The sequence below is a fragment of the Fundulus heteroclitus genome, chromosome 17, assembly GCF_011125445.2.
Source record: "Fundulus heteroclitus isolate FHET01 chromosome 17, MU-UCD_Fhet_4.1, whole genome shotgun sequence".
NCBI classification, from domain to species: domain Eukaryota; kingdom Metazoa; phylum Chordata; class Actinopteri; order Cyprinodontiformes; family Fundulidae; genus Fundulus; species Fundulus heteroclitus.
Window position 1 is genome coordinate 9,642,711 of NC_046377.1, and position 25,200 is coordinate 9,667,910.

The following is a 25,200-nucleotide window of genomic DNA, read 5'->3' on the forward strand; positions in this document are numbered from 1 at the left end:
AAAGTATTAAACCCGCTGTTTTGTTTTAAGTTGCAAGTGTTCACAAACTGTTCTTTGAATAATCTGAATTTAATGAAAGTTTGGGTCATTATTTGACAAGAGTAATTATAGACAACTGCTGATCTATATTAGTTTATGTAGCTGAAATATGAGATGGTTCAAAATTGCTCTCCAAAAGTGGGAGGCCAATTAAGGCATCGTTCTGGTTCATGATTTTTGTGAACTTACAGGTGATGAAGCCCTATTTAAGCAGTTAGAATACCACTGTATCTGGATAAAAACTAAAAGAAAGAAAATTAAAAAATTAAGTCTGGAAAAGTAGGGGTTTTTAAAATGAAAAATGTGTAGGAACGTTTTTTTTTTTTTTTATCTTAGACATGCTTCCACCATTTCTGCTGTCTTCGGCGGATGTCAACACACAAAAAGCTTAATCCCTTTGAGGGATCGCATGGCTTTTTAAACTTTGGGTTCTCTTTATCACACCTTTCCAGAGACTTGTCACCTAGTGCAAAGAAGCTCCCATCCATGCGCCACAGTCAGCAAAGAACGGTGTGGAGTTTAGTTATCTTTTTTAATCCCAGGGCAATAAGTAGCTTCAATTTCCGCAGGGGAAAGCACTCAACAGAGGGAGAAACTAGTCTTTTACTTCTTTTTACAATAATACAAGCATATAAATGTTAACCTGTTGTGGGGGTTTTTTACATTAAAATACAATTTTCTGCATCCCTTAGTTGTCAGCGGCCAGAGAAGACACGTTAAAAAGTGTGAATCACACCCTTGAATACAGGGAGTTAAAGGGCGAAGATCCACCAGCTTCAGAGCTCATCAAAAAAATGGAGCAGGTACATGCTAACGTTTTCACTTCTAATATCGCCTCATGAATTTCAAAAGCTAAGTTGCGGATATGCAGCTAATTTTTCTCTGTTTGTGTGCACTTGAAGCTGGAGGTGAATTTGGCAGAGCGTGAGAGTCAGCTGCAGGAGAAAGAGCTCCTGGTGGAGCAGGTGACCCGGCTGTCAAAGCCTCTGGAGGAGCAGGCGGAGAGCTGCAGGCTCGACAGTCTCTCTGTGGCAAAGAAGGTAGCCTGGAAGCTCCTCTTAAATATCAGCTAAAAGAAATCAGCTCTTCTATACATAGATTATAAACAAACACATTTCTAATGTCAGAACATTATAGATGTATAGTGTATAGATTAGACTGCAGTCTCCTGTGACGAGCATTGCGATGTGACTTTTAAGAGAATTGCAGCTTTTATCTCTCTTTTGCTCTGTCAGTATTTCTCATCCCTGTCACCGACTCATCAGAAGCATAGACATAAAAGATGGATGTGGTCCACATGACATCACTTTTTTTTTTCAGTTTTTGGACAGCCACTTTGAAGCTCCAAGTTTAACATTAAGCTGTCATCATCTGAGCCTACATGACTGGAGTGACTGCAGCGCTGTTCTGGTTTTCTTCTTTTTTTTTATTTATAACTTGCAGGAAGCAGTGGTGCACAAACCTACAGATAATGTGAGAAAGAAGATCAAATCGGAGCTTTTCTCACCAATGTACTCTTTTGCTTCAGTAAATAATGCATCACAGCGACTTGCAAAAGTGTTCAAGCCCCTTTACCACCTTTCTGTTGCGTTACAACCACAAACCCTTTGACCTTTTATGGGATTTTATGTGATGAACTATAGACATGAGTGCTTAATTGTGTATAATTTGACCCCCCCCCCCCCCCAAACTAAATCTAGTACCATCCATTGACTTGATGAGTTACGTTGTTAATAAATGATAAACTTCTACCTTTACCACTATGATTAAATATCCACATAAATGTAGCTGTTCTTTGAAGGCCTTAGAGGTTTGTTGGAGAGCATTAGTGAACACGTATCGTCAGGGAAATTAAAGAACACAGCGGACAGGTCAGGGAGGTAGGTAGCATGGTTAGGTTAAAAAAAACATTATATCTGGCTTTTGACATGTCACAGAGCAATGTCCAGTCCAACATGGAAACCTATCAAGAAATAGCTGTCCATCTCCATTGGTCGGTTGGACAAGGGAGGACATTAATCAGAGAAAGACCGGAGAGGTGCATGGTAACCCTGAAGGAGCTGCAGATATCCGTAGCTCAGGTGGGAACATATTAACATACCACATCTATCAGTTGTTCTTTCCAAAAGATTTCCCTTTTGGAAGAGGGACAAGACGCAAACCACTAAAAACCTGTTTGCCGCACATCATGTAAAGGGCACAGGAAAGGTGTGGGACAATTTGATCTGATCAAATGAGTCCAAAGTTGAATGGCATAAAATGAACCCTTTGAAGTCTGAAATATTGTGATGCGCATCATGCTGTGGGGATGCTTGGGAAGATGGCCGAAGATGAAAAGAAAACCTGTTAGGTGTTGCAAAAGACTTAAAGCTGGAGCGGAGGTTCGACATGCCGCAGCACAACAACACCAAACATGCAGTTCAATTCAAAAACGCTTTATCAATCCCAAAGGGAAATAAATCGTTGCTGCATTGTTGTTGCAGAGTTGTTATAAATGGCAGTGTGCAGGATGGACCTTCTGTAGCGCTCTGTCTTCCAGCAAATCTGAAGAAGCCTCTGACTGAAGATTGTATGGCAATCTGATGAAGAATTGTCTGCAAAGAATTGTCTGTAATGTTCTTCATTTTATGAAGAGTGCTTCTTTGCACCATCATCTCGAGTGGTTCTAGAGGAGCCAGGCATCTTTATTAGCTTGTTAAGCCATTATTAGTCACTAATAATGACTCAACATCATCTCTTGGGAGTAGTGATGCTGCTACTCCCAAGAGATGATGGCAGAAGGGGTCACACTCTCCACAACAGACTTATAGAAGATAGGCAGCAGCTTGCTGCAAACACTGAAGGAAAATATATTTATTTGTTAAAATGGTCCAGCCAAAGTCCACGCCGCAATACATTTGAGAATCTGTGGCAAGGCTTGAACATAGATGCTCCCCATGCAATCTGACTGAGCTGGTTTGGTCGTAACTTGACATAAGGTGAAACCTTTGAAGGGCATGAGTGCTTTTGTAGGACACTATAAATGTCTTCCTTTCCAAGGAGACCATAGGAACATCAATTATTCTGACTGTTTTCAGCAGACTCGGGTCCAGATGAGCATCCTTAACAGTGATGACGTTTTCATGGCCAATCCGGCAGAACTGACTGTAAAGCGGGCGGCTGCTTTATCGGAACAGCCGGAAACAAAAGAGAAAGGTCTGAAGGTCAGACGAGGTCCCCGTCACTGTCGTTGTCCACACAGTGCTAAAGTTTGCAAAGGTTTAAACTAAAAGTAAAAAAGTAAAATAAAAATTAAGAGTCCTGTCCACGTGTAATCTTTGGGCTACCTTTGCATAACAACCCTGTAAATTAATATCATGGTTTATTTAGGCTGTATTTTAAAACCTGGAATCCAAACTTTGCAAACATCACTTTTAGGGTGTTATTAACTGTAGAAGCTCATTATTTCCCATTTTCGCATTCAAAGAACCACTTTCTGTTGACTTCAGGTAAGAACGTTTCTAAGGGAAGCTAAGAGAGCATTCAAATCATTGCTTTAAAAAGAAATCCTGAAATTCAAGCAGTGTTTGCTTTCTGCCGCTATAAATATTTTAGCAAGTAGACATTTGTGGATTCCCTACATGCGCTCTAAATATTTCAAGAGATTTGTGTTAATACCCCGTAGAATTGCTTGTGCTGAAGCACGCCTGCAGCACACCACTAGAACCCTTAGGTAAAAGATGGAGAGGTGCAACGTTACCCACATTCTGATACTACAGTTTGTTTTTGGCTGTGGCCAAAAGCTAAGTCGGACAATTAGAGTGCAAGCATGGTGAAAGCAATGCAAAGTTGCTCATTTGTTTTCGCTTTTTCTCAGATGGCCGGTTGCCAGGGGGAGGATGCGGAGGGCATACCACCATATCTCGACTTAGAGGAAGAGTGGAGAAGGATGTTCAGAGACAGAAAGAGGAGGCAGAGGGAAAAAGAAGAGAAGAAGAAGGTAAACAATCCCTTGTTAGAAGTTAATTGTCAAGCTTTGGAGCAAGAAAATGGTATTGAAGAAAGAACAGAAGCCATTGTTAGGCATCTATTGAGATTCTTTGGGTGGAAAGTTTTTTGCATATTTCAAATAAATCTTTTTCAACACACAAATAATCCTAACAGAAAAAAAAAGGGGGGGGGGGGTCAAAAGAAGGGTACGTGTAAAAGGATCACATGTGTATCGAAACTCTCCAGCTGTCTCCTGCTTCCTGCCACTGGTGGAAAACTAAATTACTCCCCTTCCAAAAAACAAAGAAAAAAGAAAGTATACTGGAAGAACAAGGCCAAACACATAAAATTGGATACCAAGTAGAGAAAAAAGGCTTGTTTGGGACATTTTCAATTGTTTTACATCTGAAGCCGTTGTTCCATGCTTTTTGTGCACACAGCAATAAAGGTACCTTTCTGCAGTGAGATTTAGCAGCAGTTCATTTGCATGCTGCTGGGGTGTGGAAATCGAAGGAAGTGACAAAAGGAAACGAACACAATTGAACTAGATCTTTTTCTTTCTGCTCAGAGGGGGTCCACCATAGACATTGATCCATCACCCACATTGGCTTCGAATCAGTTGTGCCCTGCACCGTCTTTGTTCCCTGGACCATGGAATCGGCTGTAAAAGAGCCGGAAATAACTTTTTCGGCCGCAATTAAAAAGAGCTCAAGCCAATTATATGCACTGAAATAAGACTGTTCATGTAAAACAGCAATCTTGCCATCCGGTGAAATTCTTGGACAGATATAAATGAACCTGTGGTCGTCGATATGGATTCGGATCAAACAGAACGTAACAATTGAATAAAACAAGGAAAACTACAAAGGCTATAGATTAGGCACAATACAATTGACACATTCACCAATAAATTGGAACTGTAGGGGGTTGGAGGTTTTAATCTACTAAGTGAATAAGTAAGTCAAGGGATTAAATGAATACAGAACTGCAGCCTGACATCTGTGGTCACGAAAATCTTTTACTTACCGGACAAACAGGGCGGTAGATGACCCAACCAAAGAACACCCCACGCACCGCTGTCTACTGTGGATCCCCTCTGGCTACTATGAAACACCCTTTCTGAGCTGGTCCTGCAGCAACTCAAAAAGTACAGCCTATCACAGGAGGCTTGTTATCTTCTTGTTATTATTCAGGCAATTATTTGTTCATCCATCACTGTAGGGTTTGGCTCATCCACAGAACAGGACAGGTCCAAACTACAACAATTAGGTATGCAAAGAGGATCGTCGGGGTTGACAGTACCTCCGTCCCGGAGTTGTACAGGTCAAGGCGTCAGGAAAAGGGCAGCTAGCATCTCTTGAGACCACAAGCATGCTGCACACAAACCCAGATGTATGCCATGAGGCTTCACGGTTGACCTGCGCAGCACCCTCAGGAGCCTGGAGCGGAATCTCTCCCGCAGCTTACCACTCCCTGATCTTTTGCGGCTCGTTCTTCGCCTGAAGTGTTTGAAAGAGACACGGTGATGGTGGTAGGGCACGGGGGGGCTGCCAGACGGGTCCTCTGAAACATTGGAGATGGGCCGTGGCCGAGAAATGTGAATTTCAGGGGGGGGGGGGAAGAAGGCAGTCTTCAAAGCGCTGCCGGGGTGGCCGGGCTCAGGGAGGAGGCAGTGTCTGATCAAACCTGTTGAGAAACCTCTTCAGATCATTCACCCACCCTAAATCTCCAATAGCCTGGGAGTTTGTGGCCCAAAATTGTGCTTTCAGTTCTTTCAAACTCCAATGACGATGTTCTGCTGCAACTGGTCCTCCATCCTTCTTCCTGTAGGTGTTGTTTTTTTTGTATCCACCTTCTCGGTTGTTTCTGCACAACCCTCAGCTCCTACTTGTTTCAAAATCTGAAGACCTTCTTCTTCTCCTTCAGGAGAGCCTTTATTTTAGGCCTGTTATCGGAGAAACCCTGTAACTTCATGAGGGCCACAGTGTTGTTCGCACAAAAGTTAATGTCGTCGGTGATGTAGTCAGGGATTGTCCTCTCCATGAGGAGCACTGAACCGTCCCCCACAGCTTCTTCAGTCTCCTTAGACCATCTCTTCACCGTGAGTCTCAAAGCTGCTGCCCTGTACAAGGGGCTTCCACACAGGCTGGAGATTAACATTGTTATGATGCGAGGCGCCCAGGGGAGGCAGAGGGTTATGAGCCGTGTGCCGCCTCGGTGTTGGCATACAATGAGTCGATCCAGTTAAGTTTTATTGTCTGTGGTGCAGCAGGTAACATAATGGTTGGAGGTGAGGATGTCAGAAAAAGGGCCTGGGGATGCAGTGTTTGGAGTCTGCAGTGTTTGGAAACTGCCGCAGTAGATGGGATGCCCTGATGCCAACAGCTGCGAGTTCAATATCCTTACTGCAGATCGTCTCTTTGATCGTTAAATGCCCAGAGTTGCACCATCTACCATTCACAAACGCAGCCAGACCTCCTGGGTTCTGTCAGCCCAGAGGAAGTGAAAATCGCCCATGTTTAAGCGTGTGTCCAGAGTTAGGCCAGTCAGTCACATCTCCGAGTGACCAAACTGCTTCTTCGGTCAGGGTGCTGACGCTGGGTCGGTGCTGCCAATTCATCCACTTTGTTGGGGAAGGGATCTCACTTTTTCCCATGATGATGGACAGGATGAGGGAGGGTGTACACTCCTCTCCGGTTGTGACGTCCAACGCCGGCACGGGACACTCGTCTCTTCCTTCTCAGCCAGCGGGGAAACATCGTGTCGCTCGGTGGGAGGCGACGCTACTACGAGCTGAAAGTTTGTTTTGTTTCACTTTTGTAATTGCTCACAGAACCCCCTGATGGAATGGCGTGCTGGCCAGTCAGCTACACAATAAAAACCTGGGAAGTTAAAAAGATCTGTCTTTTTCCGGCTGAGTCAGCATGTAGCCATTTGATATTTTTGCACTCTCTTTTTTGCAGTGTGTCATTCCAACTTTTCACATTGCTTAGTTGTCTTAGTTTTTTGTTTTTTTTTAAAACTGGCTGCTTTGTCTCTTCTTAGTCACCCTCTAGATTTGTAAAAGCAAATCCTAATAATCTCTTAAAATAAAGCTCAGATACTTGCTAAATCCCTCAGTTCTGACACTACCAAAGCTATCTTACTACAATCCAGAGCTGGCCGTGCTACATGCAGCTTTAGGTACAATGCTAATAAACAGTTGCAGATCCTACACTTGGTACAAACACTTGTAGATCAACTGACCAAAGAGCCATGAGGACCATAGATTATTTGTTTTTGCTGCTTTGTTAACTAATTACCAGTTAACCTAGCTTGTGCTCTCGGTAAAACTCATCTGCTTGAGAAAAAAGCTGTTCAGGTCGTTGGCCGAGGATCCACCTGACTTTGGCTCCTTTCCCAAAACACAAAAGCCTGCATTCAAAAGAACCACCACCATTATCTCTAACTCGTTATTTTCTGTTCAAGCACTCAGCGTTTTGTCCTTTCCTCTGGAGTTTCATAAAGTAAATTGCATTGTTGTTGCTGTTGTTGTTGTTTTTTTTTCCATTTCCATGATTAAGATTCAGGAATTAAGCATTAAAGTCTGAAATTCAAGGTCACACAATCTTACAAGAAATATGAAAAGTGCTTCTGGTGTATGGTTCTGTGTGTGTTTTTGTGTGTGTGTGTGCAGCTTGCTGAGGAAAGTAAGTGGAGGCAGCTGCCAAACGGAGTGCACACCACGGCAGAAGCCCGCCCCAACGCGTACATCCCTCAGGACGACCGGCTCGGTCTGCCCGTACCCTTCGGACGCTTCCCGCCCATCAAACCCTCCCCACAAGGGGCCTACATGAGGCATTACCGCAATCCAACAATCAAACCCTTGGAGATTTAGAAGTCATCCAACACGTATGCTGAAAATTGCTAATCTGAGCCACTTTTTTTATCATTCTCTTGTTTCTATGCAGCTTCACCACTTTTACCTGCATCTGGTTACAATGGCTTTGTATCCACGTATTCACTGGCGGTGTCTAATCTCTGTTTGCAGTGTTGTAATTGACAGCTTGACTGAGGGGTCCGGGGGAAACATGACTGTATCTTTTACATAATGTGCCCTAGTATGATTTCATAATCACCACACTGCCCGGCAACACAGCCGCCCTGCTCGGACCCCCTTTCCCCCCCCCCCCGAAGATGAGGTTAATTTACTAGAATATCTCTGCACATTCTTCAGCTTTGTTGTTGTTTCACCCTTCACGGTCGTAATCTTTAAATAGATTGCAATGGGTTCAGGCTTCACACGAGGACCAGGGAGAGCCCGCATAACGCTTGAAAATGATAAATCTGGAGAGGAAGCAGGAGCAATAAAAGAGCATGAAGAATGACAAAGAGAGAGGAGAATTTAAATGAAGGGGATGGCGAGTTAGAGAAGGCAGTAGAGGAGATTCAAAGTAAAAAAAAAAAAAAAAAGGAGGGCTGTAAATTGGCTGGAGAGTTCAAAGTTGGGGGCTTTTCACACAAAAATAGAGTCGAGTCTCTTTAAAGCTCCTTAAAACAGCTAAAGGTCCAACATTAATGTATCCCACTAATTTCTGGTAAAGCCAGGAATTTGGCAAATCAGTATGCAAACGTCTTAGATGGCTGGTTAAAGTTAATTGGTGTGTGTGTGTAAAAAAAAAAAAAAATTTTTATAAAAAGTAGTGCAGCAGGAAAAAACCTGAAACAGCTGGTGCGCACCGTGCTAACCCTGACTGGTGCTGCTCGCAGCGTGAGTCAACTTCCTGGGAAGAAACCCAGAGACAAGACGTGTGTGCACGATCATCCATCGCAGACTCACACTGGAAGCTGTCAGATTAACTTGGCCCCAAACTGTTAGGCTGCTACATAACACAGACAGCCTGACAGAGTGCGGGGGGAGGCCTTTAGTCGGGAAAGGACTCGTGTGTTTTCGCTTAAAGTAGAAACATTTTCTGAAGATGTACGATTTTAATTTGAAACGTCATCGGTGTGTAAGGAAAGAACGGGGTGAGGAATTACTTGAGAAATCGCTGATCATATTATCTGGGAATGTTTTGTACAAGGTTTATGGGAATTGTATGTTGTAAAGTTCATGTAAATGTGTTTTCGTTTCCTGCTACAGACTGGGCTTATGAGCAGATTCACATTATCAGTATGGTTGGCCTATTCCAGAAGCCTGATGTCAGCCTACGTGTGTGATTCTACTGATGGGGGTTTGGGATCATTATAATGTTGTGTCAGTTTTAAATACCTGCTCTTTATTTAAGGGTATAGGATTTTGAGTAAAACCCCCTCCTTCATTATTCCAAACATTTAGGCAAATTCATCTGTATTGAGGGCAGCAAAAGAGGCCGTCAGGATGATGCTGGCACCACCATGCTTGACAGGTGGGATGGTGTTCCCAGGTCTGAAAACATCAGCCTGTTCTGTTTCTTTGTTTTTGGATTTGTTTTGATTACATTTTTTTTTTGCTTATTTTACATCTCCTATCATACTTGTGTGACCGAACCCAGATACCTCAGTTTTTTGGTTTGTATTACCAAGTTTTAGGCAGCTGCAAATCCTAGCTGAATTTAAAGGTGTTTGTTCTGGGCCAAATACTTCTTTCTTAACCGGTGCTGTCTTAGTGAATGGCAATGGATAACTCACTTTACAGTAAACTGTGACACTGGTGTTCCCAGCATCTTCTGGTGCGTTAGGCTTCAGCCTTGGCGGTTTCTGGGTTGTTCTTGAACACCATAAAAGATTCCCTTTCATATGAGGAGGTGGACCGTTTGTATTAGATAGTTCAACTTAGCTGAACATCAAAACTGATTCCATAATGGATAATTAGGCTTCTAGAATGGTCCAGATTTCAATCCCATTTAAATTTTTGAACAATGCTTTGAAGCCAGTTTTATGTCAACCTATTCAAAGCTTTGATAAAAATTAACAACTTCAACAATTCTTGTTTTTAAAATTCCTTCTGGCATGTTGTGTACTTTTTATTATCCAGGAAAAGCATGGCCTCCATTAATCAGTAATGGTCCAAAATTATTGAGATGCTTGCCCATAGTGGTTGTATATAAACGTTTATTTATATGTATATACATATACAAACATCTATACTGCTCAAAAAAATAAAGAGAACATTTAAACAACACAATGTAACTCCAAGTGTTATTTTTATTTATTTTTAGCAGTATATTTGAATTTGTTTCACAATTAATTTCTGGTCTCAACAGCAGCTAAAGATGTTGATGCCACCAAACGTATCCTTTCCCCAGAGAAAACAGTGAAAACGTCCCTTTAAATTCCAGTTTGGTAAGCATTCATGGTCTTAATAAAATCTGATAATAAAAAAAAAAATCATAATCAAGGAACAAACACTTAAAAAAAAAGTTAAATCGCACCATGAAAAAAACAACAAAACAAACCTTTACAATGAAAGCTCCCTTATGACTGAGGGTTGATAACTCAGACCAGATGCTGCCGCCTCACCGTTAACCCTGCTCTATCAAATTAAGGCTCAGGTACCTTGTGCAAAACTCTGAATCTCTGCTTTCCATGTTTACACATTCTGCTCCAAGGCTCCCGCACAAATCAGTGTCGAACTCAGATTTAATGCACAGCAGACCGTATCGAGCCTCTCTGTCTGCGAAACCTTTTGTCGGCGCGTAATCAAGCTGATGGGTTGCAGCAGCATTACAGGAAACACAGGAGGAGGGGGGGTGAAAAGCATGTTTGATTTATAAATACTGTTAACAATATTTGATGCTCGTAAATTGTAGGACAGAAAGAAGTTGGGAGAAGAAACGCAGCAGCTAGAACTTTCTTCGTATAAATAGCAGCCTAGAGGTTTGAGCTTTAAGGAGGAATTTTCCTTTAAGGGAAGTTTCACATTCCTGACTGTATAGGTGCTGCTCAATAAATCACAATAATGTTCCAATAAGAAAATTATTTACATTTAACATTTGATTTTTGTAAATAATTTCAATTTATGTCACTAAGTCAGTTATATTACTTTACATAGATTCATTGCACACGTTGAGTTTTTCTGTAAATTTTTGTTTGTCAAAAAAGCATGTTGCCTTCTAAAGCATGGAAGGCGGCGCTGACTCTGCAGTTTAGAAATATCTTCAAGAAAGCAGGTTTTACTGTCATGTGCACCTTTTTCTCCTATACTTTTTCCTTCCACTGAATTTTTCATTAATAGGCTTGGATATGACCAGCTTCTTTGTTGACGACGATGATCTTTGTTGGTCTTCTGGATGGTGGCAGTGACTGCCTTCAGGACAACTGTCAAGTTTGACAGGTTTTTTTTTTGTAAGATTTGAGTTAAATATGTGTGCCCAGTTTGTGAAAAACTAAAAAATTTGTCAGGAATTACAACTTCTTGGGATTTAACTCATTTTTGTAAAATCAATATGAATAAATCGTTTAAGTATATCAGTCTGTATTTGTTATGAATCTATGATTTTCACCTTTTAATCTGAACGACTGAAATAAATTAACTTACAATGATATTTTTACATTATTGAGATGCACTTTCATGTAGCTTTTGATCATTGATATTTTTTCCCCCCTGAAAAGCACAGAGTCTCCCTAAATTCCCTCCGCACCAACATTAACTTTTCATCAAACCGTGAGAACCTGTTTATGAGTTTTACACTCGACTCAATTTCCAACCTCAATCCATTTCATGCCTTCATGGCCCAGTTAGACATTTGCTCTTCCCCAAACTGATTTTCATCATCTGTTTCTCTCTCTCTCTCTCTCCATCCGCCTCTCGTCCTTCATCGCCCTTCCACTCGCATCATTTTTCCTCGTAGCCCAGCTGGATCAGAGTCTGCAGCAGAGCCGAATCCTCCACAAACCTCGCGTCCACGTTTTCCTTCTCCTCGAAAGGGTTCAGGGCTGTTCGAGAGTTAGGACAGGAAACCATCTTCACTTTCTGCTCCTCAGTTGAAAAAAAAAAAAAAAGAAAATCTAAAAATCCTTTTGGATATAGTGGTATACTCTACCTTGTGACTCAATATCAGAGAGCATTTTTGCCAGATAGGTAAGAGGCAGAAACTCGGGTTTGAAGCCAGGTTTGTCTCTCCCAGTGAATGCAAATCCCTGAGGAGAAACAGATTTGAAAGAGGCACAACAGCAGGGTTATTTTTTCTGAGATACACATTCAAACACATCGGCAGCAACGCCCGAGAGAAGTCACCTTAACCCGTCTTCCTGATAAAACTGGCTGAAGGTTCAGTCTTTAGGCAACTCCTAGCTCCTGATATGTCAGTTGCATATATTTTCCATGAGGCGTTCTGCAAGGAAATGCACGCGGCATCTGTCACACTTTCTGTGTTACCTTATTCTTGCCGTGTTTCTCCAGCAGCGTCTTGACATAATCTCTGGAGATTGAGGCCGAGCTGACAGGATGATCCCACATATGGTAGATCCTCTGCTCCATAGGCTGTAGAGCACACACACAAAAAAAAATACTTTACATTTTAGGCATGTAGCTCATGCTTTCACCAGAACTGGGGGAGGAAAAAACTGATTCCCCCAAGGCGGCAAACAGCTGTCCCTTTCTATTTCAGCACATGGAAAGCAACAGCATTGTCCAAGGGTGGACTGCTAATGAGGGATTCTGGGGAAATTGTACTATTTTTAGTGTTCAGAAAAAGCATAACGGCTGTAAATCCTACACACAAAAAGGGGAACTATAGTGGAATAGGATGCTCATTTTTTTTCCTCAATATGTTAGAGAAAAAGTTTAATAAAAAAAACCAAAAAAAAACAGTCTACTTTATTAGTTTTTATTTCAACACTTTGTTTTCTTGCTGGCTTTACTGTTTTTAAGGAGGTATGGGTTTTTCAACATTTCAATAGTTGGAGTTCAACTGTCTAATGTGCCAGGGCAAAATAATTCACCAGGCTGTACAGTTAAAAAATAAAATTCTATTATGAATCAGATTTGTGGTACTCCAAACTGTTTAACCTATTCACTATTCTAAATTAGCTTAAACATGGATCATTTCGGTTTTTAATGATAACTCATTCTACATGCTGGACAATTGTAAGGGCATGTATGGAAAATAAAATCTTTAACTTCAAAACTTGCACTATGCACCTCTCAATGAAGATGATGAATATGACAGTTTATTTTATGCAAGTCAGGATTTTAGTGTTGCCTTTTTTTCTAATATTAAAACATGTTATCTTTGCAGTAAATCTGCACAACAGGAGCAAGATATTAAGGGTTTTGTTTGAATTTGTCAAACAAAAAGGCAACATATTAGGTTTTACAATGTACCAAGCACTTAAGAGTTCTTGACGTAGCAAATGTGTGACAAATACAACAAAAAAAAATTTTCCCATTGCATTTTTTCTTTTCCTGCTTCCGTTTCCCCATCAGTCAATCAATTAACCTGCTACCAATTCAATAATCACACCTCTCTACAGATAAACCACTGTTGGGGTTTTAGACTAATTCGGCAGGTTACCTTCAACCTACATTTGGCTCCTCTGAGAAGAGGAGCCTGATATTTTCTGAATATCAGGCAAGTATCGCCAACTAAGCAGTAATTATCAGTGAACACAGTCCTCACCTCCTCTAGTTCTTCCCCTGATGCCTGTCCATCTATGATAGAACCTTGCTTTAAAGCTTGTATAGTTTTCTGTTGGAAAGTCCTCTTTCTGATAAACCTGTCTGTGGAAAAGGAGACCTTTTTATAGGTCCACCTTACTCCATAACTCCAACAAAGTTATTTGTTGGAGTTTTCCTTCATTTTTCTGTTGTGCCCTGGGTGAGCACCGGCATCCAACTTTCTCGTTTTCTGCCAAGTTAATATAAAGATATAAAAACCAGTTAGCTTTGTACATCACAAAGTTTCAAGTCAAGCAGTCCCTACACCTCAAAACAACTGTAGCCATTAGCAACACCAAAAACCAAAAGAGTGTGTGTATAGCTTCTCTGGTGTAGAATATTTAAAGCGGCAATAAGCAAAATTTCCTTATTTTAGATAGAACTAAAAAAAGAGTGATGCGAAGAACTAAAGGTTTAAATGTTAGCAAGCACCGCAGCAAATATGAGAGCTCTCCCCCAGTGTGCTTGGAGTCATTAGGTATACACTAAATTTTAATGAGCATCTTTGAAAACAACTCAGAACAAGGGATCATTGACCCTGTTTGTTTCGTGAGGGAGAAAACGGGCAAAATATTTGTAGTCCTGCACAGGCAGGTAATGCTAATAATACAGCAATTCCCAACTAACTAGAAAGGCAAAACAATGTTAGAGAATTAGTTTTTAGGGCAGCTGACTAATTTTTTTCCCCCCACAAGTACTAATCATGCCATTGATTTGATGCCACCCTTGGCAAGGAGCCATATAGCCTACGTCAAGAATCCAAAGCGCCTCTATTTAATGGTTGCAGTTTTTTTTTTCTGATCTACCTTTTCTTCTTTATGTCACTATTTCTGTTTAAGCAATTCTAAAGGTTACATTGTAGCCTCAAAGCTGTGGTTAAACATATTTTATCGAGTATATTAGAAGTTGGATCGGTTTGTTGAGGTTCAAATACCCTAAAGTGAAGAAAAATCCCCAATACTCTCTGTGTGTGTGTGTGTGTGTGTGTTGAACTCAGTATATTCTCCTGCCTACCAAACTCCCCCAGCAAAAGTCTGACAGGAAACGGAAAATAGACACAAAACACTGGACATTCCTCTGATCACGTTGCGGATGGAACAAAGACACACGCACAGGAACACATGGAGGTTACACAAGAGCCTGAACAGCCAGAGCCACCTCTATCTCCAAAAAGCCTGCCCCAATCTTTACACCAGGTGGTCACGCAAGTATTTGTGATAGAACTGAGCAAGAATCTAAAATAACACCAGACTCTTACTTCATTCCTGCAGAGTAGTTTTGGGAAAGAAAATTATTTGACCTCCTCCATGCTAAACTTACAGAGGTTGAAGTCATTCTAGACATAACAATTTATGGATTGATCCTTTCTCATAAAGCGTTAATTTCTAAACAAACAAAAAATCCTCTTTTACACAGCAATACCTCAGGGAGTCTCTTAAGTATGCTGAACTTCAGTCGCTCGTTGGCTTCACTGTTGTCCAAATCTAAACAGAAGAAGAAGAAATTTTTTTTTATTTATTTAGAATGGAAGGTGCGATTTAGATACATAATCAAAATGAAAAAGGGAATAAAAAATGGAAAAAATGTATTTGGCAGATGCTAAATACGTAAAATCCTAATTTAAATCCAACATAATTCCCTCCCAGTGCAAGGTTGAAGAAATCAATTACAAGGCTGTTTTGGAGCAGTTTTAAGGAAAGCCCTGATAACATGAGACTTTTCAAGCTTCAAAACATTAAGCGCATCCCTCTCAAAGAGGAAAAGCAGGAAAGAAAAAGGCTATTTTAAGTTCAAATGACACGTCATTGAGCAAGCGTTTGTTTCATTTAATTCAGCATGCTTTCCTGAGTCCAGTCTTCTTATTAGAAAGGGAAAAATATGTTTAGAAACAATATAATCACAATAAAGTTCTTTAAATTGGCTCTTTGAATCAGCATAAAGATCAAAGTTGAGATTATCTACCTTTCTATGCTACCAAGGGCCAAATACAGTCTCAGGTGTGTCAAAATGTGGTCGCCCATCTCATAACATAAGGCAAAGATGCTTATACAATCTAGAATATCAAAAGAAGAATTACGACCCATGAACCTATAACTCCAAATGTATAATTTTTTATATATTTCTGAGACCTCTATCTCTTCAACAAACTCAGTATATTTCTGAACATACAAGTTACAACATCCAAATGAATATATTTTATACACCCTTTAGAAAAATACAGAAAATGTAATTTGTTGGTCTAACCGTACGTATCAATTACTATACAAAGAAAATCTGAAAGCCAGCCATCTTATTTATTTTTATTTTTAAAGCAACCAAAAAGATTTTCTTCTTTTTAAATGTGAACTTTCCTCACATTTATCTGTATCAGGCCTTACAGGGTTACCACAAGAACAAAAGAAAGCTATAAATCTAATCTTCAAGTTCAGAAACTATTTTAGTTTTAGCAGACTTGAAGCTCCACAGCTAGATTTAAGGACAGCGCTGGTGCTTAAAACGTGTCATCGGTATTTAGATTAATTTTTACCATCAGTTCCTTCTGTCTCAACTCATTTATAAAGACGTAATAAAATTGTTTTTAAAATATATCCTTTATTAACACCTTTTGGAGTTGTAGTTGTTCTGATGTATAATTTGTTTGCTGTAAATGAGCTCTAAATAATTTCCAGAGTGTTCCAGGGCCATTTCATTGAATGTTATGGAATCAAGTCTTTTAACCTTTTGACTTAAACCAACAAAGATGCATATTGTGGTTTATTAACTTGATATAATTTCTAACCAGAATCACTGCTGTATTTCTACAATAGCCAAACTGAAATTTAGTCAAAATATTATGAGGGAAAATGCTTCAGTTGGTCCTTAATAAAATATTTAAATACTTTAGCCAGCCTTGCCTGTCTGGAAATTAGGCTGTAATTATTTAAATCTCTTAGGATCAGTGGTAACTTGTCACCTATTGGCCATCTCCAAACAACCCTGACATGAGAGCAGCATCACACATTTTCCATTTTTCCTGCATTTGTATCTAAATTAGCTCCTGAAAACTCTCACATCACAGAAATTAATCATAAATTCATCTGAATACCATGTTACTGGATTCCCTTCAGCACGTTGGACACCAGATTCTTTGTGCTGGTAATTATGTAAAATGTGTGTGGGGGGGGGGGGGAATCCAAGGTCTGCACCCAGCCTAAAGGAAAACTCGTCCTCTGGGGGGAGAATTTGCTGAGTTCATACGTGTAATTAGAAGTGGAAAGTTCACACCTGAGCAGCCTATTACCAAAAATAAAGTAAATGGTAGTTGAATGGACACACGGATGTCTGATTAATCCCCGAGGAGGGGTGAAGCTTGGATCCCAACGACTTCAAAGTCTTCAGCTATCAATTTCTTTCACTTTGATGTTTTAAACTGTTCAGATTGAGCGTTTTAAGCAGTCACCTCACTGCTGTTTCTGTTCTCTTTGGGACAAAAGAAACTTTTGTGTAACTTTTTATTATAAGGATGTGAAAAGAGATTTGACAAGGACACATTTTATTATCAGACAAAGATAACATGAGTAGATGAAAAAAGCAGTTTTCAATTTTTTTTTTTTTACAAAATAGACCCTTTCTTACAACATGAAGAATGCTAAAAGATCTCAAAATGTCATGCCCCAATTTAAAGAACGGGCGAGAAGGCATTGATGTCTGGAAATAGTCTGGCTCTATAGTGAACCACGATAAAAGGCCTTCTCTGCAAATGTGGAAAAGGGATCCAGAGATCTGTAAAGAAAATGTGTTGAGTCTCAACAAAGGACAAATAAATGAAATGCTTTTCACATTTATCTGACAAAAAAATGTTGTGCACTGTTAAAATTGTAATTGCATGCGGTGTGACTAGGAGAGACAGCTACAAAGATAGTGTATACATTGAGTTTTATCAGTCCATGGGCATCTAAAGATCAGCAAAAAAAATGGAGGACGACCGACATTGGCCAATCTGATGCGCAAACCTAAACCTCTGTGTAACTTGGATAAGGGTAGAGAATTACGCTAAACAAGTGCACACTTACAACAAGGCTTTTATTTCATAGTTGGTGTCTTCCCTTTTAACTTAAAGGTGGTTTATTCCACGTAGTGCACTGTTACTTTTAACAAGACCTATCTTCTTTTTTTTCAATTATCTGCTTAGTTGGGTTTAGTGGGTTTCGAGTGAAATTCAGAAAGTAGTTCAAGCCAGGTGTGACACATGTGAGCCCTAACCTAGATGGTTGTGGTCCAACAAAACTTGCTGACAGATGTTTGGCTTGTCGACAAGAAAGAGCACCGCTGATATGCAATAGATGGTTCAAACAGCACATGTTTGAACCATTGAAATTAGACGACACGATTTGGAGAGTAACACTAAACCAGCTGTTCTTTCTGGTTAATGCAGTGGTTTCATCATATTAAGATTTAAAGCGTGCCAGTGGCATTCCGAAGAAGCTGCTTTTATCAGAATTGTGCATCCTGTTACACTCAGAAAATTGAACACTGGAAAAATGTCTCAGCAACATCTCGACAGTGTACCTCCACACTTACCACGCTCCCTTTCCATCCAGTTTACAATTGCGCGATAACCTTTCCATTTTCAGATAATCAACTTTACAGAGCTATATAAAACGTACAAAGCTTTGGATGATGTTTTATAACCTAACGCTGCTTTAAACCTCTCCTCACCCTTTCACCCCTGATCTGTCTGCTGTGTTCCTGGGTCTTTTTAATACCGTTTGTCCACCAACGTTCTCTAATCACTAATAGGGTGACTTCTGAAGTCATATAAACATAAAGAGACCAGACCTTAGACAACTGACGGACCCTATCAATTGAGAAGCTGCTTTCATTTTTACAAATTTGGCTGTGAAATCTGCATCATATTGAGTATCTCGCCGTTTTTTTCTGAAAGGTTCTGCTGAAGAGAAAGGAGTAGTCTCACCCGGACATTGAGTTTCAGTATAACAGTAAAATTAGCTCGTCTTGGTTTCAAACGTCGAAGGTAAAGACTAGGAGAAGATTTTAAAAAATGGAGTTCAACATGATTATGTCGACTAAATGGCCGGTATCATCAACTCGGGCTACCTCTAGTTTTCCTTTGAACCCTGATCAGTCTTGTGACAGTAATTTGACGCCATCTCTTATAGGAACTGGAGATGCTAATTTATCTTTGCGAAAGCAGAAGCCAGGCACCTGTAATCAATGAATGTTGTCCTAAATTACAGACAAAGACCACAAACCACTAAAGTGTGACTCCTCCTAGTTAATGCCTTTCAAAGAAGAAATAACACCTTCCCTCAATCATAGCCTGACAGCTCTGTATATTCATCTTTCTTGCTCTACTCCACTATGGCCTTCATCAATGGGACCGACTCCTCGTCCTCTCTGGCATTTTACTTCTCAAACAGCAACTGCTCCTCCTCTGGAGTGTCTCTGTTGTCCTGCGTCGATCCATCGTACGTCGCTGCATTTGTGATTGCTGTAATCAGCTGCCTTTTGGGGATCCCGACTAACATCCTGATGATTGTGAAACTCAGCCAGCATCTGCGAGGCTCCTCAATGACAAAGCGGCTTATTTTCAACCTGGCACTGTCCGACCTCCTTTCTCTGTTCTGTTTGCTGAGTGCCGGACTCCTTTTTGTCAAAGGACCCGCTTTGACTCACGGTTTGTGTCAGCTGTTCTTTTACGTCTTCTTATTCTGCATAACCTCCAGTTCAAACATCCTGGTGCTGATAAGCATCCAACGATACTATCAGGTATGTAACTCACAGCTTTACCGTTCTAGGGAGACATGAGGCATGAGTTGTACATACTTAGCAATACTAATGTTCTGTTTTTGCTAATCTGCAACAAACCCGAGTAGCTGCAGTCTGTGGCACATTAAAAATAATGGTGGCCATATTACTTGTACTATCTGTTTTTGGCAAAAATAGGGCATTTTCTTATATGTTCATAAAATAAACATTCTCGAATTAAGATAGAACTGATTTCCAGTGCCACATTTCAATTTTAATGCAGCTGTTTTCTTTTTACCTTTGTAGTTTTACACAAGTGCATTGGTGAGATTCTTCATACCAGTCCTTTCTTAGCAAATGGCATTTTAAGAGAGACAAACTTTTAGCTGACTGGTTCACAAGCGGATAACCAGATTTCAAGTATTGGCCAACAAACTGACAGAAAAATACCTTATACTTAAATTTCTTCTGTCTGCTTTAAAGCTATGAATCAATGGCATTGATCCATGTTTTAAGCACTTTTGATATAATTATTGTGGGGCTAGTCACATGCAAAATAATGTGAAGTTACTATTTAAGTATATGATTAATTACAGGAATAAAGACATATTAAGCAAGGAATTAAGTAGTGATTAATAACTAAGGAATAAGTAAGTTGTAAAGTAGTAAATAATAAGTAGGAAAAATAATAAATTGGAAGTAAGCTGGTCTGAAAGCTATTACAATTTTATTTTAATATAATTCCTGTTAAACCAGTCAGTAGCAAAAAAAAGCAATAACTAGGAAGTAATGAATTGAGGAATACTTTCAGAATAAGTCAAACAAATGTACTTGGAATGTTGTGTGTGTGCAGATATAACCAAAATAAAATCTTCGCTTTTCATTTCCAGATTCTTCATCATGCTAAGTGGGAAAAAGTGACCCGAGCTTGGCAGAGAGTTCTGCTGTTCACTGTGTGGATGCTTGGCGCCCTGCTGCCTCTTCCACTTGCGCTTTCACTAACGGAGGGGAAGATGGGAGCCCAGTCATTGGACAGGCTTCCCTGCAGGAGTAAAGTGATCCCACCACTAGCAGAGGTGGTCTACATTGTTATACTATCGGCTGGTCAGCTTGTGTTGCTGTTCTTTTATGTACGGCTTTTCAAAGGCGTCAAGAACGTTAAGCTGTCTGACAAGCAAAAGCGCAAGATGAATAACTTCTTCAGTCGGATCCTCGCTGTCGCTCTAGTTGACTTTTTACCTCTGCTGGCCCGCATCGTGGCCGTCGCTGCCCATTTTACAGATTCAAAGATGTTGTCTCTTGTTAGCAAGAATCTGACAGTTATTGAAGTGTTGTACTTCTTAAATCACTGTCTGAATCCACTGCTGTTTTTCTTTGCCTCTCGACATCAACTAAGAGACGGAAAGAAGAGGAAGCTCTACCTCATGGCTCTTAATGAGATTACTTAACGAGGTCCTTGCACATCTGGGGTATTCCATCTTTTTTTTTTTTTTTTACACACTTTAAATATTAAATGTGGCATATCGATAACTATTGATCATTTTTTTATGTGCTTTTATGTGCGATTTCTCTCACTTTCAAAGCATATTTTGATATTAAAATGTCTAAAGACTGCACCTGTCTGTCTGTATTTTCTGTATTTTTCCATTGGTGGCCCAAAATGTCTAATCCCAGGAACACTTAAATGTACTTTAAATTTTATTAAAAATGTCAAGTAGGAAATCATTTCAACCCTCCGAAAAAAATCAATGCAAAAAATCTGTATCAGCATTAGAGAAAGCAAACTCTTCTTGTTGAGTTTTTTTGCTTGTTTCCACTGGTATTTTGACAATTTATCAAAGCTTTCCAACCCGACAGGCCTCCTTGCCATAACCCTAATCTTCAGCTATCCCCACATACAGTATTCTGTCAAATTCAAACTGGGACTCTTGCGGGGCCAAAAAAGTATTACTTTAATACTATTAATATATATTCTTTCTCTATTAACCAACAATAAGCTTGGAATCTCAGGATATACAAATAAGACTTCCAAGAACAAGAAGAACACATCAGCATACCATTTAGGACTCAGCTCAGACTATTTTTCGGTCTTAAAACCGAAACCTTCCAACAAATGTAGTAATGCTGCTACAAAAAGAGTCTTCTTTTGAAAACCATAAAAAAACGGGTCGTTTACTGTGATATGAAAGTTTTACAAGGTTTTATACAGTCATGATTTTCCACTATGTTTCTACAGTGTAAAGACCTAGGGAAATGCCACAGAATATCATGTTTAGATGAGTTTTCTCAGGCCGTGTGGAGCACAGATTAAAGCAGCCACGCACCACCGACTACTGCACACTGCCAGTCAGCAGGTTAGTACATGTTTACTTCCCTTTATAAGAAGGGGGGGATTGCTGTTTGGAAATATTTCTATTCCCAAAAAACAAGGAAAGTCATGTTACAGAAACTAAGGGAAGGGCCACCCAGCGCTCGTGTTTAAAGCTGACTAACCACCGAAAACAAAAACAAACCCCCAGTAAATATCAGCATGTTACTCCACGTGAGCAGAAATGGACGAATACTCAACAAAACAAAAACTTTAACACTTTAAAAAAAAAATGTTCCAGTGTTTATTCTCCACTTGAGTCTTATCAAACTGTAAAAGTCAATCAAAAATGTTACATATTTCATTATTCTTTTAATTGTATTAATCGGTAGGTTCTTTTAGTTTTACTCTGTAAAAGACTGGTTGCTCTTTGGTTTTAAAGAACCACTAAGTGAAATGTCATTATTTTAAATAGAACTGAAAAACAGTGACGTGAAGGTCTAAAGATATACATTTTAAATGGAATATGGTATGGCATCCCACCGTCTCCGGTCTGTTGTTTACAAAGGCAGGCCGGTCCGAATAGCCACAACCCAAGGCTTAGCCCCACCCTACGTAGGGAGGGGCAGTGTAGTGTAGGAGAAAAATGGCAGGGAGCACGTGCAGCGGATCGAAACTATCATAAATCTTAAAAATCATTATAAAGTTACTCCTTCACTAGACATCTTCTTCTGTATTTATCTTTGAAAATATGCGCATACGATGCAACGGGTGAGAAGGGGGGGGGGGGCTGGGTTGCAGGTGAAGCAGAGGTAGAGAGGGGCGTGGCTTGTCACACCTTGTCTTGGTCCGCAGACAGTGCTCAACAGCGCAACTGATGGTGAAATTTCTGTTATTGCACTTTTAAATAGAAACAATTAGCTCATTTTGTGCATTTCCATTTTAAAGTTTTGTGTAAACGTTGTGGTGTTGTGAAGCTGCAGTATTTTTACCCAGGGGTTATTTTACCTTGAGTGTCCTAAAGAGGTTTAAGCCGACGCATGACACCTCACAAATTACATTCTGAGAATCCCTAGTTTACAACCTAGCTAAAAATTAATTGTTAAGTGGCCGCTCTTATCGAGACCGGTTTAGCTGGAGGTTTCCTTCCTTTTTAAAAGAGTCTTTCTTTTCCACTACCGTCAGATTCTTACTCGGAATGAAGGATTTCTGCCCAGTTAATGGCTCGATGTAATCAGCTGGGCTTCTATAAAGTGGAAAACCTTTTAACAACTGGTTTAATGAACTTGAACCTGGTTGCTTTGTGTTAAAACTAGGATGTAATTGGAACATATTTTATTTTAATCTGTTGGTATTTTTGGGTTGATTTTATTCTACTTTTCTGTAGGGAAATCGGAGTAGTTTGTGTGGTAAAGTGCATTGTAATGACATTTGTTGTGATTAGGTACAAACAGAATATTAATAGAATTGAATGAAACCGTAAAAGCTTCTTAACAAAGCAATTACATGTAATCCGACATAAATGGCTTCTAAAGACATTGAAAACTGTTACAACTGAGAAGAGGCCAAATCAGGTCAAATAAGAATAAGTTTGTTGCTAATAGTGTGTCACAAACATTTTTTGTACATTTTAGGCTGAAGTCGAGCGAATAAAAATCCAGATATTCAATAGAAAGACCTTCAGATGGTATAGAAAATGATTTCTTGAGACATGTCTTTGAAACAAACAAGAATGTCTGGCTCTTTTCAAGGATTTCTGTTTGCAAAATATGGATGATCTGTTTTTCCTCAAGAATGTGTGGGTGTTTTTTTTTTCTCTTTTATTTTTTCCTTCTTTCCCACACATACCTGTCATGAGACGAGACACGAAGGATTCGGTGAGCTGCAGGAAACCGTGGTCAATGTACTGTAGAAAGGTGTGATGAGGGAGGCAACGAACAGCAAGCACAGCAAACAGGGTGTGATAGCCTGGAGAAACAAAAAAAAGGATGAAACGAGAAAACGAGGAGGCAGAAAGGCTGAACTCTTCACCGAGGTAAACCTGGCATTGTGGAATGCGTTTTAGACTAAATATTGCATGGGGTTTGTGAATTAGCGCCTTCCAGACTTACTTGAAAATGAAAGTCTTACTCTCCTGAGTGACTGAAATGAACAAACGGCGTAGCAAACAACTGCGAACACTGTGAAATTAATTCAAATGGGTGAAAATGTATTCCCATCCTCCAGGAGCCTTTCGTCAGCGCTCCGATAATGCACAGTTCTGTTGTGCCTCGCTGGGAACACGTGTTTTCCTTCATCGCGGCTCACGCGGAGACAGACGGGATTAAACAAACGGGTAGAATTGTGATTGTGGGTGTCTGGACGGTACCGGGTGGGAGGGGCAGGCACAGACTCCGGGTGGACTCCAGGATCCGAAGCATGAAGTGAAACACGGCCCACTCGGCCGGGCCGCCCTTGTTCGTCCTGAAATTTAAAAAAATAGAAATAAAAATGAGAGGATTATGTAACGCGACCACATGTCCGCGTGTAAACACCACAGCGCGTGCTTCGTCTTAGCCGGAACTCTTCAACGTCGTCTAAAGAGGAAGTAGGACTACTTACAAGCACAAGACATGAGGGCCAAGTTTGTTCTTCAGCCAGGCTGTCTCCAGCATGTGTCTGATGAGCTCCAGCTAAACACAAAACACACACACACACACACACACGCACTATTTAGTGATATGAGGAAGACACACTCCATTAGATTCAAATAAAATGCTTCCATCAGATGAAGTCAGTCTCCTGGAAACTTTGCAAAACGCAATCATTTTTGAGCTGATGCCTGAAAAACACACAAGGAAGAAAGACGTGTTTTTTTTTTTTGTTTTTATTCAGCCATACTGATTATTTGTTCCTTTATATCAGGGGTGTCAAAAAACAGTCCTCGGGGGGCCGGTGTCCTGCAACATTTAGATGTGTTCATGCTCCAACAAACCCAAATCAAATAGTTAAATTGTCTCCTCGGTATGGAGTCCGGTTCTGCAGAGTCCTGCTGATGACCTTGTGATTTGATTTGGGTCTAAAAGTTGCAGGACACTGGTTTTCGAGTACTGGGAGTTTGACTGTGCTGTACATTCACAGCGTTGTCAATAGGTAAGATGCACTTTTTCTGACACGTTTTGCTAGTTTTATGCAAAATGTCTGGGCCTTGGAGCTTAGATCGCTTTCTTTTTGCTGAAACGTAAACATTGACCTGAACTGAGGCAAGTGGGCCCTGCTTTAGAAGTGGTTCTGAACACTTTTTGTGTGTGCAGGATGAGTCGTCAATGAGCTCTTGGAGTAAATTTAGGAGGCCAGCACCTTCTCCATTTGTGGATATTGCCTCTTACTGTGGTTTTGCTAGACTCCAAAAGCCTTAGTAACGGCCCTGTAACCGTTTCCAGACTGATAAATCAATTTGTTTCTCCTCTGTCCTTGAATTCCTTTCGATATTTTAATCCCTACTTCATGTTTAGACAGGTAGTATTTCAGTTTGTCG

The 25,200-nt window shown here is 40.2% G+C and overlaps 3 protein-coding genes across 5 annotated transcripts in view; 2 read left to right on the forward strand and 1 right to left on the reverse strand.

The window, feature by feature from the left end:
- Positions 1-8,675, forward strand: part of ccdc146 (coiled-coil domain containing 146) — a 55,940-nt gene extending 47,265 nt beyond the window's left edge. The window contains exons 21-25 of one of the 2 annotated variants that reach the window (XM_036148873.1): positions 732-842; positions 942-1,079; positions 3,896-4,018; positions 7,685-7,899; positions 8,039-8,675. In XM_036148873.1, the coding sequence (XP_036004766.1) occupies positions 732-842; positions 942-1,079; positions 3,896-4,018; positions 7,685-7,885 (573 nt within the window). In that variant the 3' untranslated portion in view covers positions 7,886-7,899; positions 8,039-8,675. Of the gene's footprint in view, positions 1-731; positions 843-941; positions 1,080-3,895; positions 4,019-7,684 lie in introns of both variants that reach the window. The other variant, XM_036148872.1, reaches the window with a different exon arrangement.
- A 2,628-nt stretch (positions 8,676-11,303) lies between these two features.
- The window catches only part of LOC105931699 (gamma-secretase activating protein), a 49,547-nt gene continuing 35,650 nt past the window's right edge, over positions 11,304-25,200 (reverse strand). For both annotated transcript variants that reach the window (XM_036148876.1, XM_036148875.1), the window contains 7 exons: positions 24,285-24,355; positions 24,052-24,146; positions 23,532-23,651; positions 15,050-15,111; positions 12,347-12,451; positions 12,012-12,108; positions 11,304-11,904 (listed from right to left, as the gene is read on the reverse strand). In XM_036148876.1, the coding sequence (XP_036004769.1) occupies positions 11,804-11,904; positions 12,012-12,108; positions 12,347-12,451; positions 15,050-15,111; positions 23,532-23,651; positions 24,052-24,146; positions 24,285-24,355 (651 nt within the window). In that variant the 3' untranslated portion in view covers positions 11,304-11,803. The remainder of the gene's footprint in view (positions 11,905-12,011; positions 12,109-12,346; positions 12,452-15,049; positions 15,112-23,531; positions 23,652-24,051; positions 24,147-24,284; positions 24,356-25,200) is intronic.
- Positions 18,753-20,909, forward strand: LOC110369026 (C-X-C chemokine receptor type 2). Its single transcript, XM_021320581.2, has 2 exons — positions 18,753-19,396; positions 20,266-20,909. The coding sequence occupies exons 1-2, from the start codon at positions 18,989-18,991 to the stop codon at positions 20,821-20,823; spliced, it is 966 nt and encodes a 321-aa protein (XP_021176256.2). The 5' UTR covers positions 18,753-18,988; the 3' UTR covers positions 20,824-20,909.

What these genes read in the sequence shown, in the direction of transcription:
- LOC110369026 (XM_021320581.2), top strand. Translation starts at nt 18,989, where the DNA reads ATGGCCTTCATCAATGGGACCGACTCCTCGTCCTCTCTGGCATTTTAC. An exon ending in GCATCCAACGATACTATCAG is followed by an intron (nt 19,397 to 20,265) that starts GTATGTAACTCA and finishes TTTCATTTCCAG; the next exon opens with ATTCTTCATCATGCTAAGTG.